The following is a 19,044-nucleotide window of genomic DNA, read 5'->3' on the forward strand; positions in this document are numbered from 1 at the left end:
CCCTGACTACCACTAATACGGGCTGAGGTGGGGGAAGGTGGGGATTTGCATCACTGAAAACCCACCTACTTGGGAAGTATTGGCGATGCAAACCCCGACCAAGCCTCGACCTGCAAACCCCAGGAATACTGGGGCTACAAGGGGATTTGTATGGTTGTATGGAGTTGGTCTAATGATGAGTTAGTTCGAGTGGATTCTACGTAGTATGAATGTAATATATAGCTAGCACCCGAGACACTCCTTCCTAAACTGAAAGCAACACCTTTGCTGAGCTGTCTGAGTGAATTTCTTTAATGAAGACAAATCCCCACTATGTCAAGGAAATTTAGCGATCAATTCCCCAACCATACCATCCCCACCCTCAGCCTGTATCAGTGGTAGTTGGGCATTACATTGACAGGTGCATTAGAGGCAGGTAGTTATCAGGGCTGGTACAAGGTAGTTGCCGAGGTAGTTGCAGACCTCTTGGTGTGTGTAGTGTGCGTGTGTTTGTGAGGTGCGAAATAACTCACATAAATACATACATCAACTTATGTATACCATATATAGTTTGTATGGAAGAGCGGCTATTTCAAACATACCAATCAACACAATTTTTGTGGACTCCCTGTACACTGAACGTTTTGATGCCTTTGACTGTTCCATACGCGCCCTTTGCCAATCCCCGCTTTTTGATTCAGGTGTGATTATCCAGGGGGTAGGACAAGCTCACGTAATGTGCATTACGTAATAGCACTTTGCCCGTACTTTGATTAAATTCCAATGAAAAACAATGGCGGTCAGAGCAAGCGTGGCGAGAGTAACGGTGGAAGATTCTCGACCGTCTACTACCGATGATCCTAACGCTCCTTCTGACCCTAATAGTATGGGGGTGTATTTTGCACCAAAAGAGTTTCGTTACAGTACCACAGGAAGCCTGCTGACTGAAAGTAACCCGTGTTTCTGTTGTAGCAGCAGGAGATAAATTCCTTTACGTACTACCAGGCTTTGATGTGCTTGCCATAGAGCTACGGCATATTCAAATCAAAGGATCCCAAGGAATGGGCAGCCCGTCAGATGTTTTTGACTTGTTTATAAAAAATGACGTTTCTTTAAACAGAACATATCTTGATATCCTTGTACAATGCTCTTAGAGGATACAACAATAATAAAGGTGAGCAACAACAATTCATATATACAGTACAACATTGGCTATACTGTTTTATGTGATCAGCTCAAACTAGGGAATTGTGTTAAGATTGTTAAAACCTTTTTCTTAATCCCAGGAGGAAGAATTCAAGCTGAGCGTGGCTGTGGAACGATTAAATCTTCCACCACATGGAGTGATAGTTATTTGGGAGTGGCAATGGGTAGAAAATATTTCAGAGTCGTCCGTTACCCACGCGTCAGAGTCCACAGTTAACCACATATCAGAAACCTCATTTGGAGACCTAGACTTTGACTCAGACGAAACACACTGTAGTGAATTTAGTGATACAGAAGAATCTCCAGTGTATTCCACTGTCACTTTCAAATGCATTGGTACTCAATATGATGATCATGCTCAAGTTATTTTTGGCAAAGTTAGCCAACTGCTAGATCATGAACAAGAAGTCCCAGTTAACTTGTTTCCAGAGCCAGACAATCCAAAAGATGCCAAAGCTATTGCTTTCAAATGCTGGATTGAAGATAAGTGGCATCGTATTGGATATGTCGTAAAAGAAGCCCAAGATAGCGTTCATGAAGCAAGGGCCTCTGATGCCATTATAAATATGAAGTTTTCCTGGGCACAATACCTTTTGTGTTGGACAGAATCAGGTCCAGGATACTATGCAGGAATAAACATTACCAAAAGAGGATTGTGGAGTGCCACAGTAGACCGATCTGCAAGTACTAGATAATTTATCTATGTTAAATCACGATATTTAATCACTGTTAATTTCTTGAATGATCAACAGTAGCATATGAATGTTCATATAACACAACAGGGCTAGTGGGTGGGGGAGGCAGTTCCAGTGGTAGATTATGAAATTTTGGCCTCACTGACAAACTTCCCCTCACTGTCATTGTGGCACATCTTGCTCCAAAAGCAGTGGGTTGTTCTCTCCTAGGGACTCGTTTTATAAGCTTCTTTTTAGCTGGTTGGTCAAACTCAGGAAGAGATCCTTCAAGGTAGCGTGTGTGAGAAGATGTGTGATAATAAAAGGGGAGATCAGGATCCACATGCTTCATAAACTCCCCAAACACCTTCTGGATTCCAAATTTCACTTGGTTGACCGTAAAATTCTGTCCAATGGCATCTCTCATCATATTGAAGAAACACTCTACATCATCACTGCTACTGGCCCTCGGATGTTCGAGGTGACAATTTTCATTACTGCATTCTCGCCTATGCCATTCCCTGCCTTCAATATTGGTGATCATTGCTACCAATGTTTCTCGAGAAAATCCTAATATACCAGACAAGCTCCTATAAAAAATAGATAAGATCACTATTTAATACCCAGAGAAATTAAACCAATTAGTGATTCAAAATACTACATATTACAAAATACATACCTATTAACTTCCAATAAAGCAAAATTATAAGTGTGGTTGTGCCATGGCATTAGTTCATCTAACATCATGTTGAGCATCTGGTAGTTGTACTTAGAACGCAACAAGCTTGGTACACCTCGTTCATCACCAGCTCTTCTCCAGTTGAGTATAGTGTCTATGTACCTAGCTTCAACATTATATCCTTTCTTTCTTCGTCATAAACTTTGAAAGCTGTGGACTAAAAAGACGCTCTGCATCAACCACTGACTGTTTACGTCACCCGACTAAAGCTGGGTATGTCAATCAGGATGATGGATCAGAAAGAGCTTCAGCAAATCACTCTAATTTGATGTTATTTGGTCCCCCACTTCTGGTATGGCTTGCTATACGCTGCAAAAAAGTAAGTGATTAAAGTGGTGACTAAAATTTTGGAAAGGGCTAACTTAGCTCTTACATATAAATTATGAAAATAAGGTTCAAATTTGTTTAAACTCCATGTACAAAATTGTGTTTCGTAATAGCTTATGTGTAAACAAACCTTAATTAAATGAGCCTCATCTCGTTCATAAAAGATGGATTTGGTTTCTGGGTGTTCTTCAGGAACATACAGATATGTTGAAAATGGAATTCCCTTTGCTTCATACTGCTCAATCTCGTACTTAAATTGCAGCTGAGCCAAAATTGAACGTAGTTGATCTACCATTTCCTCAGTCTGACCTAAGGTATATATATATATATATATATATATATATATATATATGCATAAATGAATCTTGGTTTAATTCATACAAACTGGTATCACAGCAGGTACATATTTGTACACATCATGCAACTTTCCTTAAGAAGGAACTTACCAGCTCTCCAGTTGTGGAACACATACCCTGGTGGTAAAGTCCTTGGCCTTAAGCGCTGCACAACATCCTGCATACAAACGTTCTGTTCTCTCCAGCATTGTATTTCACAGAGAAGGTACTGAGGGACTGCCGGGTTGACTAACTCTGCTACAATAGTTCCATCGGATAGCTTGCCTAATAATAATAAAAAACAATTTCAAATCTTAAATAAGCACAAGATAATACTAACATTTGGGTGTTAACATTGCTAGTAAGTTACGAAATGAAATCTTGCTGTATCGGTGGCGAACATTTGAACGGATTTGTAACACTGACAATGGACGTGTGTATCCCTTATTTCGTAAATAATTAAATTCTCCATCACTTGTGAATCCTGCAACACAAAATAAACCATACTCTGGCATTGTAAATTAGCAATTACTTGAGATCTTCATTCCCAACGACACCATCTTCTTGCACAGCTCTGAGATAAATCTCCGAATATCTGTTTCCTTAAGACCAGCATAAGGAAACCACTGCACTGGTAATGCATAAGGTTTTCTGTTATGAGAATCTGAGCTAATCATCAAAACAAAAATGTGTGTTGCCGGCACATTATTAAAATGCATGATTTTTTCACTCAAATCACAAAACTTCCCCCTAATCACTGTTAGCCTTCTTGTAATGTTACATGATTGGTACGTCTCTGGTGTGCAAGCATTAATGCACCCAGTAATTTCATTGTACATTTTGCGACACTCTGTATTGATCTGTTTGAGCTCTTCTATATCCCATGACAGACTGAACATAGCCCGTTCTCCAGTTTGGCCACTTTTCAACTTCTCTTCATAATTGTTATTGGCGGTTTGCAGTTCTAAAGTACATGATGATAGAATGTCTTACACCAAGCCTTCATATTATAAAATAGTTTTACAATTATAGACACTAGCATATACAGCTTGTGACACCCAGAAACACTTAACTATAAACAAACGAAACTGTATATCTAGCTTACCTGATGTCACAAAGTGTAAATCTGAAGACAGAGTATCAAGAGCCTTCAGTAGATCTTTCTTTGTACAATCAACATCACGACCATTCAAACCAATGTTACTAATCCAAGTAAGTCGATCCTTGAAACCTTTGTATAACTGTTGAAGTTTTCCATCATTTAAATCCACATCACCTCCCCAATCCCCAGACACAGACTGCCATAAGCCTTTTACTACGTCTGTCCCATCTCCTTTGATCCACCATCTGGTGGTTGGATTTATAGATACCAATCTCTCCAGCACTGCCACCTAGTTCAAATATCATCATATTTACTAGCATGTACCATGAAACCACCTAACTTCAAAGCCAAATTCCAGGGTACATATCTTATAAACCCTGGCTGGCCATGGTACATTTAAGTTAAACCATGGCTGGCTATGGTACATTTAAAATAAACCATGGCTGGCCATGATACATTTAAATGTACCATGGCCTTAATATATCTGATGAGGTAACGTTGTTTGTTTTTATAAGAATCCTAGCAGTATTCGATTGTGGAAGTTTATTATTACTCACGTGATGAAAACCATGAACCCGATTTTGCATTCTACAGCACTCATACGAAGGCGATTCGACACCCTTACCACCCTATGAGTTGACAAACGGAAGTTTAAGGTGAGAACTAGTGTTATGGTTAATTTACAATCGCGTGTCTGCATGTTTGATTACGTACCACGCCCACTTTTCGTATATCACGAGGTAACCACTCTACAGCGAAGCTTACCCCTCTGGATGTTTAGAAAACATTGTAAACAGTGGTTAAACGATGTAGCAACTTTGAAACACTTGTTAAATCGCAAAATTGAGTGTTTCCATGATATTCATAGGATTTTCCCGTTTATGTTAACAAACGTAACTGCAACGTTACTTGCTGCTGACCCATAATCGAATTTTACAAGAGTCTCTATATAATAAATCCAGCGGGTTGCCTCGTATTGGCTTGGGTGATTAGTCGCCCACCACAGTAGGCTATTAGCCTACATGGTACATATCAGTTGTATCACGTGCCCTCGTGATACATGATACAACTATTACTTGTACAACAATACTTGTATTTCTGTTCCTGTGGTAAAATCATTTGCTGCAATATCTCCCCGTAACGTCCGTTCATACAAAGCAGGAATGTTTACCAAGGCCTAAAACATACCAATACATTATGGAAGCCACTGACAAAATATTGTCTCACCTTGACTGGATCAACCAAGCTACTTTCTTGTCGAGGAGAAATGGCTTGAGCTATTGGTTCATAGCTCCATAAAGGACCTGTGAAAATTTTGCAAAATTTACTTCCAAACAAAGTGTACATTGTCTGTAACCAGGACCGATAATCAGATGGACAAGAAACAAGAAATCTGTAAACAATAAATTGTCATGCACAGTAAGCAGGGTAGTAAGGAATACCTGTTGTGGTGAAGAGGATGTGAAAAACATGGCAGCATACTCAATAAGACCCATTGGCATTCTCTTAGCTGGTAAAAGGGAGTCTGACTGATCAGGTCTCACAGTTCCTAACGCTTTGGCTAAAACATAAATAACATTTGAGCGCTGACAATGCTTTAAATGCTTGATTCCTCTAACAACAAGCTCAAGAAAGTCATTAGGAAGAGTTCCTGTTATACTCTGACTTACATACTTCGAAAACAATTTTGATAACACTGCACATTGCTGATCTGATCTTAATGTTTCTATATGTTCCCAACAAGTCGATTCTACTTGTGCTGGATCAATTTGAGGAGTGCCTTCTGAGGCATTGCTAGGGAACATTGTAGATAGAACATCTCCAACAGAAATGAATGAATTTGACATAGAAGACATAGTTGATTGTGATGTAGTAACTGCTGAAATGGTAGATGCTGTTGGTTGCGATATAGTTATTCCCAATCTGGTTGATACTGTCGAGTGTGATACAGTTACTGCTGTTTGACATGCTGTAGTTGGATGCAATAAAGTCGATGTCGTTGGTAAAGCTGTCAAAGGAAAATTTGATAAATTGTCCTGGTACAATGCCGACAGAATATCACCTACAGAAAAATTGGAGGTAGATAATGTAGGTGACAATGATGTGCGTGGTAATGACAATGATGAAATAGTTGATATCAGTGGCAATGATGAAGCAGTTGATATCGGTGGAAAAGAGGAAAAAGTCGATATCAGTGGCAATGATGAAACAGTTGATATCGGTGGAAAAGAGGAAAAAGTCGATATCAGTGGCAATGACAAAACAGTTGATATCGGTGGAAAAGAGGAAAAAGTCGATATCAGAGGCAATGACAAAACAGAAACAGTTGATATTGGTGGAAATGACGAAACAGTTGATATTGGTGGAAATGACGAAATAGTTGATATTGGTGGAAATGACGAAACAGTAGGTGGGTATGACGAAACAGTTGGTGTCAGTGGCAATGACACAGATAGTGTTGCAGGCAATGACATAGTTGATATTGTTGGAAATGACACAGTTGATATTGCTGGCAAGGACACATGTGGAAATAATATGGTAGGCACTGATGATACAGGAGTTAGAAACACACTTGAAGCACATGGTGACGATCTGGTTGTTGATGACAGAGCCACCTTTGGTAAATGAGATGTTGTCAATAAGGGAGATAAAGACAAAGTCGACACTGGTGGCTGGGATTGCATCAAAACAGATGTCTGTAAGTATGACTGATAATGCTTTTCAGCTGCCTCAGGAGATGGGAACTTTTTAGATAACACATTAGTGACTCTAGATCTACACGATGCACCTGCCAGTATATATCATAAAATTTAAGACATGGACAATGAAACCAACTAACCTGTACGACAATGAGCAGACTGAGAGTGATTCTGCACAAATACTCCTGCTTCTTCCCAGAACTTGCAATTCCTTTGTTGCACCCTAGTTTTCCCATCAGTATGGAACATTAAAAATAACACTAAGGTATAGTCCTCTTTCTCCGTCCATTTTGAGTTCACTTGTACTTGTTCCTGCTTGGGAAATAGTACAATTCGCTTTGCTCAACCTGATAGACGGGAAGTAGACCGTCTGGTTGCTGGAGTTTGATTTACCCTGTATGGTGTTTCAACTTTCCTAAATGTAGCTGATATTTCGTCTACCCTTATACACAAAACCTTTTCTTTGGGAGTACACTGATTACTCCGCAGTTGCCTATCATCACCACAAGCACTGCTGTTTTCCGACTCACCAAGGTCAGTTTTTAACTCCATCATCAATTAATGCACACTACTATTCAACCTTAGTCTCGCGTAGCCAGACCCTATTTCTCCGCACGGCGCTTATCGATTGGAATTATAAGCGCCTGCTCCGAAAGGGTCTGGGGACTCTACAATAGAAAAGTTCTGCAGGCAAATCACCCCTGGGTAGGTGAGCGCTGATTGGTCCTAAACCACTTTCAGAAGAGGTGTGGATGACCACAGTTGGCTTCATCCTTCAGCCTGTTCAAACTTTAATTACATCGTGGCATAGAAGCCAACTGTGGTCATCCACACCTCTTCTGAAAGTGGTTTAGGACCAATCAGCGCTCACCTACCCAGGGGTGATTTGCCTGCAGAACTTTTCTATTGTAGAGTCCCCAGACCCTTTCGGAGCAGGCGCTTATAATTTCCAATCGATAAGCGCCGTGCGGAGAAATAGGGTCTGGCTACGCGAGACTAATTCAACCTCCGATTCAGACTGGAGCTCGATACATCTATCAATAGAGGTCGGCCAGAAGATGTCAAAGCTTCCCACAAAATGATATTTAGCGATGGAGTAGTGAAAATCCAGCACTCACGGCAAAATACACAGGCAAAGCAATATTACGTAATGCACATTACGTAAGCACGTGAGCTTGTCCTACCCCCCTGGTGATTATCCAAGGAAACCGTTTAGAAAGTTAGAAATCTCACTGAAATAAGAGAAAGATTTGTAAATCTCGCGGTATCGTTTGTGGCGCAACCTCTCAAGCGATCATCACTCTCGTCATCACTGGAGCGCTATCACACAAACTGGTGAGCGATTAATCATTCTGTCATGAGGTGTATCAATGGCGGATCCAGGATGGGGAATTTGGGGCAAATGCCCCCCTCCTAACCTTTTGGAGGAACCATATACTTCTGATTAAAATACTAAACTTTATGTCAGGGCCAGATCCATTAACTCATGAAAACGATATGCACAGTTTAGTAGCATTTATTACAAATTCACCTGAAATAAAAGGAAACTAGCTGCGAAATTGCCCCCAGCATCTTCCTGCGTACTAAGCGCCTCTAAAATATTTATCGTATTGCTGTCGTTTAAGAGATTCATAGCCTTTAACACAGTATTTAAGACTCCACAACCATTTACAAAAGCCAAAATATCAAAAATAAATAGTGAGACACTACTAAGTGGTGATTATTTGCTGCCTCAAAAATGCAGCAACTAACAAGAGAATCCGGCTTTCTCCAACCACCTACAACTTAGCCTGTTTAAAAATGCAGCAACTAACAAGAGAATCCGGCTTTCTCCAACCACCTACAACTTAGCCTGTTTGTGCCCCTCCCCTTGCCAGCTCCTGGATTCGCCCCTATGTATGACTTGTAATGTGCACATGTGCTCTGTTCAGTAACTGATAGTGGTAAGCCATGCCCTCCACATTAATGCCAATCACGATTGCAGCTATGTTGTAATCTTTGACACATGAACCAGAATAACAGAAAGGGACTAGAACAGTTCAGAACAACAGAATATGGTACGTGTAGTAAAACACTTCACTGTAAACATCATGTCTTTGTTTTGTTTAATTGAAGAAGTGGGTGGTAACAGTATCCAGGTTTTATCATTTCCCATCAAGCTTTTTTTTATTCTTTCATACAGCTACCAGTACTCCACTGCTGAAGGACCTCCACAATCACATCACTCCACACTATGCTGCATGTTGGAGAGTGATAGGAACACTACTGGGTCTACCCAGTGGAACACTTGACATCATAAAATATGATAATCATGATAAGGCTAGGCCTTGTTGTGACGCTGTGTTGGAGGAGTGGCTTGAAGTGGATCCCTCTGCTAGTTGGAATAAGCTACTAAGTGTTATCCAGTCACCTGCTGTGTCCAGTGATCAAGCTGCTGAGAAAAGTGACTGACTATTGTAGTAGTAACAAGCTAGTTAGTGTATTGTTATAGTTGTGACTGGTGAAGATGTAGCTAGCAAGGTACAGCCTGTCCATCATGACAAGTTAACTATCAAAGGTACAGTGTATAGTGTATTCCATGATATACCTTCAGTTGCTGTCTGTCCTGTAGGAGCTGAGGCAGTATCAATGTTATCTAATAGAGTGGCCACAACTAATGCACAAGCACGGTTCAAGGTTGACAAGGATACATGGCCACCAGGTCAGCCCCACAGCTTTACACCACTACTGCTAGTCCATCATGAAGGACGACAGAGGATGGACCAAGCTGTTGAAGTTGCTAAACTAGTCCACAGAGGTGATGTCACTTCACTAGCTACTGAACAGTTAGTCCACACTAAGCTAGACGACCATGCTCAACATGTTAGCAAAGTGACCAAAGAGGTGACAAAGATTTTAGCCCCCCTAGAAGAACAGGAAGAACCACAATTTATTATGATCGAGGGTGCACCAGGCATTGGCAAGTCTGTATTGTTACGTGAAATAGCTTACAGGTGGGGTAAACAACAATTGTTACAAACATTTACACTGTTACTAGTAGTCTGTCTACGTGACCCCATTGTTCAACAAGCTACATCAATCAGTGACCTCCTTCTGTCATTCTGCAAGGGAGACAGGAGAGCTAAAGAAATTGCGGCTGCATGTGGTGATTACCTGTTTGAAAATGGTGGAAAACATCTGCTTTTCCTTTTCGATGGTTTTGACGAATTCCCAGAACATCTACGAGAAAACAGCTTAATTGGTGAGATTATAAATCGTAACATCTTACCTCTCTGTGGATTAGTGGTGTCATCTCGTCCGCATGCCTCAGTATCCCTCCGACAACAAGCAACCATTAAAGTAGACATTTTGGGTTTCACCGAGGAAGACCGATCTCACTACATTGAACAGTCTTTAAAGGGACAACCACAAAGTATTGAAAAGCTTACCCGCTACTTGCAAGATCATCTCACCATCAGCAGCCTCTGTTTAGTACCATTTAACATAGTAATCCTGATTTTCCTGTATAAAATGGGTATTCCCCTTCCCAGCGATTCTTCCAGCATATACCATCACTTCATCTGTCTCACTATCTGTCGACATCTTGTCAAATCTGGTCGTCCACTCAAAAATAGCATCAAGCAGTTAGCTGACCTGCCAGAGCCATACAGTAAAATAGTTAAACAACTTTCCAAGTTAGCATTACAAGCACTCAATAACAACCAACTAGTTTTTACCTATGAAGAGATCGAGGCTGCATGTCCAGACGTCATAGCTACCCCTGAGGCTATAAATGGATTTGGCTTGCTACAAGCTGTACAACATTTCGGCCTAACAGGAGAAACAACGACATTTAACTTCCTCCATTTAACTATTCAGGAATACCTAGCGGCAAACTATATTATAACTGACCTTCTACCAGACGAAGAGTTTCATCTTCTTCGCGAGCAATTCTGGAGCAATCTTCACGCGAACATGTTCTCCATTTATGTCACACTCAGCAAGGGACAACGATCTTCTTTCAAGAAATTCCTGTCCGGTGGAGACGACAAGATCGCCATTTCTAGAGAATTCCTTCGTCAACAATTAAAATGTTTCAGACTATTCCGCTGTTTCCATGACGCGCGAGACTATCGAATGTGTAAATCCATCGAAGAGGCAGAAATCTTCAATAAGAAAATAATCGATCTCAACTCCACTAGACTATCAGCTACTGATCTCGAGTGTGTGTCACTCTTCCTCACCTCCTCTTCCCACAAGCAGTGGGTGGGGCTCTACTTGTTGAATTGCTATATCCAAGATCGCGGCCTTCATGTTATGCACAAACATCTCATCAACAATGGCGTCACGATCACCAACTTGTCGTTGTTCAATAACAGCCTCACCAGCTCATCCTCCTCCTTCGTCAGTGACATCGTCCTCAGCTGCAAAGTAGAAGTGTTGGTGATTAGTGGTAACCACAAAATTGGGGAGAATAAAGAGCTCTACACCATGTTGACCCATCCCTCCTCTATGCTAACAAAACTGATCATGGGAAATACCTCATTATCCTCCATTGCAGCAAGAACACTATTCACTGCAGTGAAGGATACTAACCAGTTGGAGTGGCTCAACATTAGTGACAATGACATTACTGATGATGTGGCTGATGACATTACATTACTACTAACCACCAGCAAGTCACTAGTGAGGCTGTGGATGAATGCCAACCCCATTAGTGGGGAAGCCATGATAAGAAGTTTACAAGCCCTGAGGGGCAATAATACAATACAAGAGCTAATTGTTCCCAGTTACCCTCCAGCAATTGAGGACAGGATTAGATCAATAGAACAAGAAATCAACACAAAGAGAAGAAGTCAAGGAATACAAGAGAAGCTAACAGTCAGAGTTAAGTTCTGATTTGACTTTTAGTAGTTCAGTTTAGTTTATGTTGTTGTACTATTTTACAACTATTATCCCGCCACACACGTGTTGTTATTTTATTGTGAAAGTTGATGAGAATTGTTTTATTTAACACCAAACCAAGTTGATTGTCATTTCAAACATTCCTAAAATGATGATGGCTGGTGGTTATTATTCAATATGGCTGAAAACCTTGAGCAAGACACTTCAACAAACTCACTAATACAATAATGAAAATTTTGCAGATTTACAAATCATGGTACTGAACTGATTATCAACCAAGTTATGGTCTTTAATGACTCTTGTCTTCCATGCACTCAGTGTTTATAATTGGTGCTTCAAAATACGCTATATATACTGTCCAGTCAACATTTCAGAGTGCTTTCAGTCAGCATGCAGAGAATGTGAGTTTGTCAGCAGCTTTTCAGTATAATTATACTGACGCTGACAGTGTTTTACAATTCACTGTAACAACACTTCACGTAAACACGAACAGGTTAACAGGATTTAGCTGGTGATGATGTGTTCTTCTATTCACATGCTGATGTTTGATTTTTTTTATGCTTGATTATAGTGCTGGGCGATATAGCCGACATATGACATATCACGACATTTTTTATATCGTGATACAATAGCTTGAAATTATATCCCGATATAGTACACGTGATCTAAGCAGTGCAACGTGAGCTCATGACATAAGATAGCATCTCCAGTTTCGCCATTACTCCTGCTGCACCCACGTCTCACCTACGTCAATGGTGTGGCATACGGTTGGGTGTTTTGTAGACGCTATCTACTTAGATCTGTATATATATATATCTGATAGTGAAGTACTTAACATTCTTCTTAATTTAGATACCACCAAAGCCATGGGACCTGATGGAATACCACCAATTGTTTTACAAAGGTGTGCCACAGCCCTTTATCAACCTCTCTGTTATTTATTTAATTTAACGCTTCAGTTTTCATACTTGCCTAGAGACTGGAAAGTCCATAAGATTGTTCCAATTTTTAAATCAGGTGATCCCACCTCAGTGAAAAATTACCGTCCAATTTCTCTACTCAGTAATACATCTAAAGTTCTAGAACGTATCATCTACAACAAAATGGTTGATCACATTTCGGCCTACATCAACCCTGCTCAGTTTGGATTTATGCGCAATCGGTCTACTACTCAACAGCTACTTCTATTTCTACACAATGCATTTTCTTCTCGTGACCAATTTGATGCCATCTACTTAGATATCAGTAAGGCTTTTGATTCGGTTTCCCATTCTTATCTATTGTCCAAACTTCATAACTTTAACATTTCAGGTAGCTTGTGGCTTTGGCTTCAAGCCTACCTTAGTACCAGATCCCAGTTTGTTTCTATTAATAACTGTTATTCTGATCTTTTATCTGTTGAATCTGTGGTACACCAGGGCAGTATTCTTGGTCCACTTCTCTTTATCATGTTTATGAATGATCTACCTAATTCTATTACTGACAGTGAGGCTTTACTCTTTGCAGATGACACCAAATGTTTCAGGCACATTAAGACACCTCCTGGCGAACAACTGTTACAACGTGACATTGACAACCTCTTTAGCTGGAGTACATCCTCTAATTTACATTTTAACTCATCTAAAAGCTGCCATTTATCTTTTAACCGGAAGTCTCCTACATCATATACTATTAGTGGTAACATAATCATTACTAAACAATCACATAAAGATCTCGGAGTTACATTAAGTGATAATCTTGAATGGAAAACTCATCATGACATTATTTTAAGTAAAGCTTATAAGACATTGGGTCTTGTACGAAGAACCTTCAGTTCATCTATACCACCACTGACTAAAGTTAAGCTATATGTATCTCTCAGCTCATGTACTGCTCCCCTATCTGGCGTCCATATTTAGTGAAAGACATCAGTAACCTAGAACATCTTCAGAGATGAGCCACAAAGTATATTCTGAACAATTACATTTCCGACTATAAAACTAGACTTCTCAAACTAGAGCTTCTCCCATTAATGTACACCTTTGAACTTTCAGACATCATGTTTTTCATCAAATCTATCAAAAATCCAACCAGTATAGTTTCAACATTCACCATTTCATTTCCTTCTCTACCAGTGCCAGATCAGGAGGCTTCAAATTACATCACAATCCCTCCACCACTAACAAGCAACGACACTTTTACTTTGTAAGGACCTGTCGCTTATGGAATGTGCTTCCATTAATTGACGTTAATCTGTCTATTGACACTATCAGGAACAGAGTCAAGTCCCACTTCTGGAATCATTTCATTCATAACTTTGACCCCCTCAACCCCCATACACTGCACTACCACTGTCCCTGTAGTCGGTGTGTTACTGATCATTTCTCGATTAACTACACACTGTTTTAGACAATTTATCATGTGTTCTTTTATTATTATTTTATAATTACTACTTTTGGCTGTAGGAACAAGCCTACAGACCTTTAGTACACCATGTGTATTGTCAATTCTTGTATCTGTGTGTGTACCTAAGCTCATGCTTATATGTGTGTACTATAAAGCATTAATAAATAAATAAATAAATAAAAGTATGCAATGGTTTTTGTAGTAAGATCGAAATACTCTAATAGAGCATTTAGTGGGATACTCTAATACAACAGTCAGTAGAATATATAACCATTGCTCTAATTATACTGCTTGGTCTAAGTTATCTTCATATTAAAAAAGAAAGGAGAAAGAGACTGTGTATGTAAAAAAGCCTCCAATGCCATTTCAAAGCATCTGTTTTAAAAAATTCCCTGTGGAACATGCCCTTCCTAGCAGCTTGCATGTGCTTTGCACATGTAGTTATTGTAAACTGATAATCTCTAAATATCATAATAGATCAAGATGATGAAGCTATTGGAGATTAAGTTGTAGGTGAACCGGAAGACTAAGTATTGTAAATTGCCAGTATGCAAATCAACATTTTCATTTTAACTAGCTGTATAAGTGCATATGATATATTAGCTATAAAAATAATCTTATTCTTGTGTTTTGTGTACAGTATAGTAGTAGCTACAAACTTGAAAACCATCTGAAACAAAGAAAATAAATATTCAAGTTAAAATATTGGTATATATCGTGACATATATTCATATCGTGAATAAATTTTGCCATGACATATGAGATAAGAAAAATTTATATCGCCCACACTGCTTGAAGTTTCTTAGTATACTAGAGCATGGTATATCCCCAGTATAAGGAGCAATTAATTGTTTGTTATTTTAGTAGTTTTTCAGTAAACCTGAATTTACTGATGTTTTACTGAGAGTTTAAAACTTAGTAAAACAATTATGTTCCATATACTTAAAGTTACTGACACTTTACTATCAGTACAACTGGGTACAACTACAGTAAAGAATCTTAACAAATTAGTAAACTAAGAACCTTCAAGCAGTGCCAGCACTACTTGATTATTTGTACTACAATTATTATGTAGCTATATGTTTCTGTTCTATTATGTTTGTATACGTGTAGCGTCGACCCAAACGTATAGATCAGCAAGGGGGTGTCATGTCGGCTCACGCTGTAGGTATATAGATCTGCGACCGCGGTCAAAGTCTTGACCGGGGAAAATTTTACCTTGACCCTTGACTTGCAGCGTTTATCGTCTTTGACCTGTGACTTGAGTGTTTATTGTCAAACTTTTGACCTACACTTATTTCTCTATTTTCCTATACGCACCTGCGCTTGTAACCTAGTATATTTCTTTGTGCGTGCTACCAGCAGCTGGGAGAGAAAAATCATTATAATTACTACGAAATGCCTGTTGGAGCTTTAAAACATCTTAGAGATCCTTACTTCTTGTGAGTTACGTATAATCCCGTAAACTTGATAATAGCTACGTATAGTTTTCGATTGTGGGTTTCGGACCTTCCGTATCGTCTTGACCCTTGACCCACTGTAAGAGCTATTTAGTGGCCTTGACCGTTGACTTAGGGTTTGACCGCGGTCGCAGATCTACTTACAGCAAGAACCTGAGTGACACCCCCTTGATCAGTCTATCCCGAACCTGGACTTTTAACTTAGACGGCACTTCTGTATATGTCACGAGTATAATCGTATTATAGACCCACACAGAATCACACATACCTCAATACTGCTGCATACTATCCTCTATACGGCTGTATACGCTTCTGCTAGACCCACGCCTTGCCTTCAAGATGGCCCATATCCCAGGGGCGGATCTAGGATTTATAAAAGGGGGGGGCTAACTCAAGGTACTAATCTCTTGGGTAGAGGTGTGCAAAGTACACTTTGCGAAGCATGCTGGAACTAGGGGGTCTGGCTGGGGGCATGCCCCCCAGGAAATTTTGAAAAATAGATTATTATTATTATTTATTTATTATTATTTATTACAGGTAATTTATAAGGCTAAACAGCCTGTTACACCTGATCAACAGGTAAAAAAAGTACAAGTAGACTAATTACATACATTTATACATAGTGTTAGATGAATATTGGTCAATCAATTTCTTAAAATCATCAACTGATGCTGCACATGCTACTTCTTGGGGTAAATTATTCCATGGTTCAACAACTCTTCTTGTAAAAAATATTTCCTGGCATCTGTTCTTGAAAAATATTTAAATAGCTTAAATGTATGACCTCTGGTATGGGTAATGGGTGAAAAAGTAAAAAAATCAGAATGGTCTATATCATACTTATCATGTAGCATATTGTAGACAGCAATCATGTCACCTCTATAACGTCTATAATGTAATGATGGCAAGTTAAGTACTTTCAATCGTTCCTCATAGTCAAGATTTCTTATAGATGCTAAAATACTGCAATTTGGAGATATTTCCATATAAAATTCATAATATTTTCTGCTTGTAGATATTTTATATACTGCCTTTAGTTTATAGGTATGGCTCTCTGAAGCATTTTGCTAATGGAAAAGTTTGGGTAGGTACAGACAACCAAGTACATGCTGCACCCCTCTCACAATTGCACAACACTGAATAGGTGCATGTTAGAATAATAATGTTGAGAGTGAAAAATTTTGAAATTTGAACAATGCAAGATTGAATCTGAGAGCATTTTCAATGGAAATTGTGTACCTGAATTAAGTATTGCCATACATATTAGCTACACAAGTAGATGAATGAAGCCCTTTAAACAGAGCAATGCACTTCATTGTATGCATAGGTGCAGTGGAAAAATTCCATAACAGAACCAACTACATGTTTCCAGTGAATGTTCTATTAGAGTAATTAGCTGACTGCTCTATTAGAGTATCTCGATCTTGTACACCTCCAATGCTGATCCGGGTCCTTGTTGCATAAACTTTAGCATAAATCCACTGATAATACCTTGGAAAGATGTTTATAAGGTGGTTTTATGAGTATTTGTATAATTAGTGATCATATAATTATGCTAAGACAAAATTTCATTATAATACTCAGCATATTGATCAAGTAAAACCTAAATATGAAGGGGGGGGGCTTCAGCCCCCAAAGCCCCCCCTGGATCCGCCCCTGTATCCCATCCGAAATACCCTTTTAATTAATGACGTCGCTTTCGATTTATTGTTGCTATTTCACGTGAGCTAAAAACAAAGTACAGTTGTACAATGATGAAACTGAAAAAAAGGTAAAAGTCAATGAGTTTTCAGTTATAACTGTTCTGCCTGATCATCACTGAGTTGTGTAGCAAGAACCCACAACACTACCCAATCCTTGCTTTCTTCATACTGAGAACAATCACATCATTTCTTCATCTGCAAATAGTTAACATTAATGTTCATACTTCGCATGTTGTAAATATACTTACCAACGCCAGTTTCAATTAAGGTGAGTAGGTGCATTGAACTTGTGGAGTCATTGATGGGACTGCTGTAGTGCATGAGATAAAAATTAGCAAAACCATACATAGGGTCCGCAACGTGAAATTTTGACCTCCGAGAATCAACTACCAAACCACCCACAAATGCTAGGCTAGGTACCACTTAGAAAACGCCAGATTGGTGTTATTTTTCATTAACGTCTTGTCGTGCAAATCGGCGAATATGCTTACAAATTACGAGATTTTTTGCTATATCTTCAAGTAAATGTCTTTTAAAGCTATAATATGCACTCTCAACCTTTCTTACTAACTGTACTCTAAACTAAAACCATCAGTGGCTGCATTGTCTGGAGCGATTTCCAGCCGCAGCATCGCAAAAATGAAATTTCGGACTCGAAAAAAGTTTCGATGCCACTGAAGCACACAGTAGCGATGCCAAAGTAACCCTCCCAGGTCAAACTGGTCTGGCATGGGTCCAACTACTACCACACCAAATATCATGGAATTCCAAAATTGTTTGCCATCTGGCTGAGCTCGACGGATGTCAAAAATTCGTCAAAAATGCCGATTTTATTCACTGACGGGAACCTTTGCTAGCCAGATGTGCTAGTTTACTTCTCAAAAGCTTACTAGACCCATAGCCAGTAGCTTTCACTCATAGGGTTGGTCTGGCAGCTCTTCTAGCGACCTCAAAAACCAACAAATGCCGATATCCACGAATTTTGCCGATATCGACCAATTTACAATGCGTTAAAGAAATCTTGCACATCAAACGTGATGCTTTGCCTCTCTAAAGTCATGCTGCATCCTTGTTTAGTTATATTCGTCCATAGGGTGGCACTGGCGGCTCTCTTATCGAGGCCAAAATCCATCAAAATGCCCATCTCACCATTTGTCATCAGTTTTAGGAAGTTTTAGCTACAAGTCAAACATGCTGGTTTGCCTCTCTAAATCTTTACTGGACATTTCAATCACCTTCGTCTGTGTAGGCACCTTTCTTCAGTTTCTTGAAAATGTCAGAGCACGCCAATTGGGCGCAACCATCAACACCACTTACTGCTTATTTTGTTTCATTGATTCCACGAAAATCCAGCAGAAATATTACATAACCCAACTGGAATTAGTCTAGTTTAAAATATCCACCCTTCGGAACTCTACACGAATGGAAATTTCGATTGTGGTTTTTGATAATCGGAATTTTCATTTCGGTAATCATTTGTATAAACCTGTAGAGTACAATATTTAGAGCTAGACTAACTCCATTTTCGCTCTATTACATTTCTGCTGGTTT

The 19,044-nt window shown here is 39.4% G+C and overlaps 3 protein-coding genes across 5 annotated transcripts; 2 read left to right on the forward strand and 1 right to left on the reverse strand.

Moving 5' to 3' along the window:
• The first annotated feature begins 748 nt into the window (after positions 1–748).
• Positions 749–2,866, forward strand: LOC136266150 (uncharacterized). Its single transcript, XM_066061135.1, has 2 exons — positions 749–1,153; positions 1,266–2,866. The coding sequence occupies exons 1-2, from the start codon at positions 1,124–1,126 to the stop codon at positions 1,878–1,880; spliced, it is 645 nt and encodes a 214-aa protein (XP_065917207.1). The 5' UTR covers positions 749–1,123; the 3' UTR covers positions 1,881–2,866.
• On the reverse strand, positions 1,049–7,676 carry LOC136266149 (uncharacterized). Its single transcript, XM_066061134.1, has 11 exons — positions 7,202–7,676; positions 5,805–7,150; positions 5,590–5,755; positions 5,453–5,539; positions 4,366–4,651; positions 3,793–4,224; positions 3,601–3,744; positions 3,372–3,545; positions 3,056–3,234; positions 2,539–2,907; positions 1,049–2,449 (listed from the first exon to the last, which is right to left on the reverse strand). The coding sequence occupies exons 2-10, from the start codon at positions 5,840–5,842 to the stop codon at positions 2,854–2,856; spliced, it is 1,560 nt and encodes a 519-aa protein (XP_065917206.1). The 5' UTR covers positions 5,843–7,150; positions 7,202–7,676; the 3' UTR covers positions 1,049–2,449; positions 2,539–2,853.
• A 374-nt stretch (positions 7,677–8,050) lies between these two features.
• LOC136267004 (protein NLRC5-like) lies at positions 8,051–12,061 on the forward strand. Of its 3 annotated transcripts, none has more exons than XM_066062057.1 (5): positions 8,051–8,396; positions 8,993–9,118; positions 9,244–9,504; positions 9,553–9,618; positions 9,673–12,061. In XM_066062057.1, the coding sequence occupies exons 2-5, from the start codon at positions 9,067–9,069 to the stop codon at positions 11,937–11,939; spliced, it is 2,646 nt and encodes an 881-aa protein (XP_065918129.1). In that variant the 5' UTR covers positions 8,051–8,396; positions 8,993–9,066; the 3' UTR covers positions 11,940–12,061. The 3 variants fall into 3 exon arrangements, with proteins under 3 accessions (XP_065918129.1, XP_065918130.1, XP_065918131.1); XM_066062058.1 differs by having other exon boundaries at positions 9,046–9,118; XM_066062059.1 differs by lacking the exons at positions 8,051–8,396; positions 8,993–9,118 and having other exon boundaries at positions 9,442–9,504; positions 9,553–9,581.
• Positions 12,062–19,044: the final 6,983 nt, after the last annotated feature.

Source organism: Dysidea avara, chromosome 9 (assembly GCF_963678975.1).
Source record: "Dysidea avara chromosome 9, odDysAvar1.4, whole genome shotgun sequence".
Taxonomy (NCBI): Eukaryota; Metazoa; Porifera; class Demospongiae; order Dictyoceratida; family Dysideidae; genus Dysidea; species Dysidea avara.

Bases quoted from the DNA above. Each gene is read 5' to 3' on its own strand.
- LOC136266150 (XM_066061135.1), top strand. From the start codon at position 1,124: ATGCTCTTAGAGGATACAACAATAATAAAG. The intron at 1,154-1,265 runs GTGAGCAACAAC...TCTTAATCCCAG, and splicing joins AGGATACAACAATAATAAAG to GAGGAAGAATTCAAGCTGAG.
- LOC136266149 (XM_066061134.1), bottom strand. From the start codon at position 5,842: ATGCTGCCATGTTTTTCACATCCTCTTCACCACAACAG. The intron at 4,652-5,452 runs GTATTGTTGTAC...TATTTGAACTAG, and splicing joins CCACAGGAACAGAAATACAA to GTGGCAGTGCTGGAGAGATT. The intron at 2,908-3,055 runs GTTTGTTTACAC...ACTTTTTTGCAG, and splicing joins ATGAGGCTCATTTAATTAAG to CGTATAGCAAGCCATACCAG.
- LOC136267004 (XM_066062057.1), top strand. From the start codon at position 9,067: ATGAACCAGAATAACAGAAAGGGACTAGAACAGTTCAGAACAACAGAA. The intron at 9,119-9,243 runs GTACGTGTAGTA...TCTTTCATACAG, and splicing joins GTTCAGAACAACAGAATATG to CTACCAGTACTCCACTGCTG. The intron at 9,505-9,552 runs GTGACTGACTAT...GTATTGTTATAG, and splicing joins TGATCAAGCTGCTGAGAAAA to TTGTGACTGGTGAAGATGTA.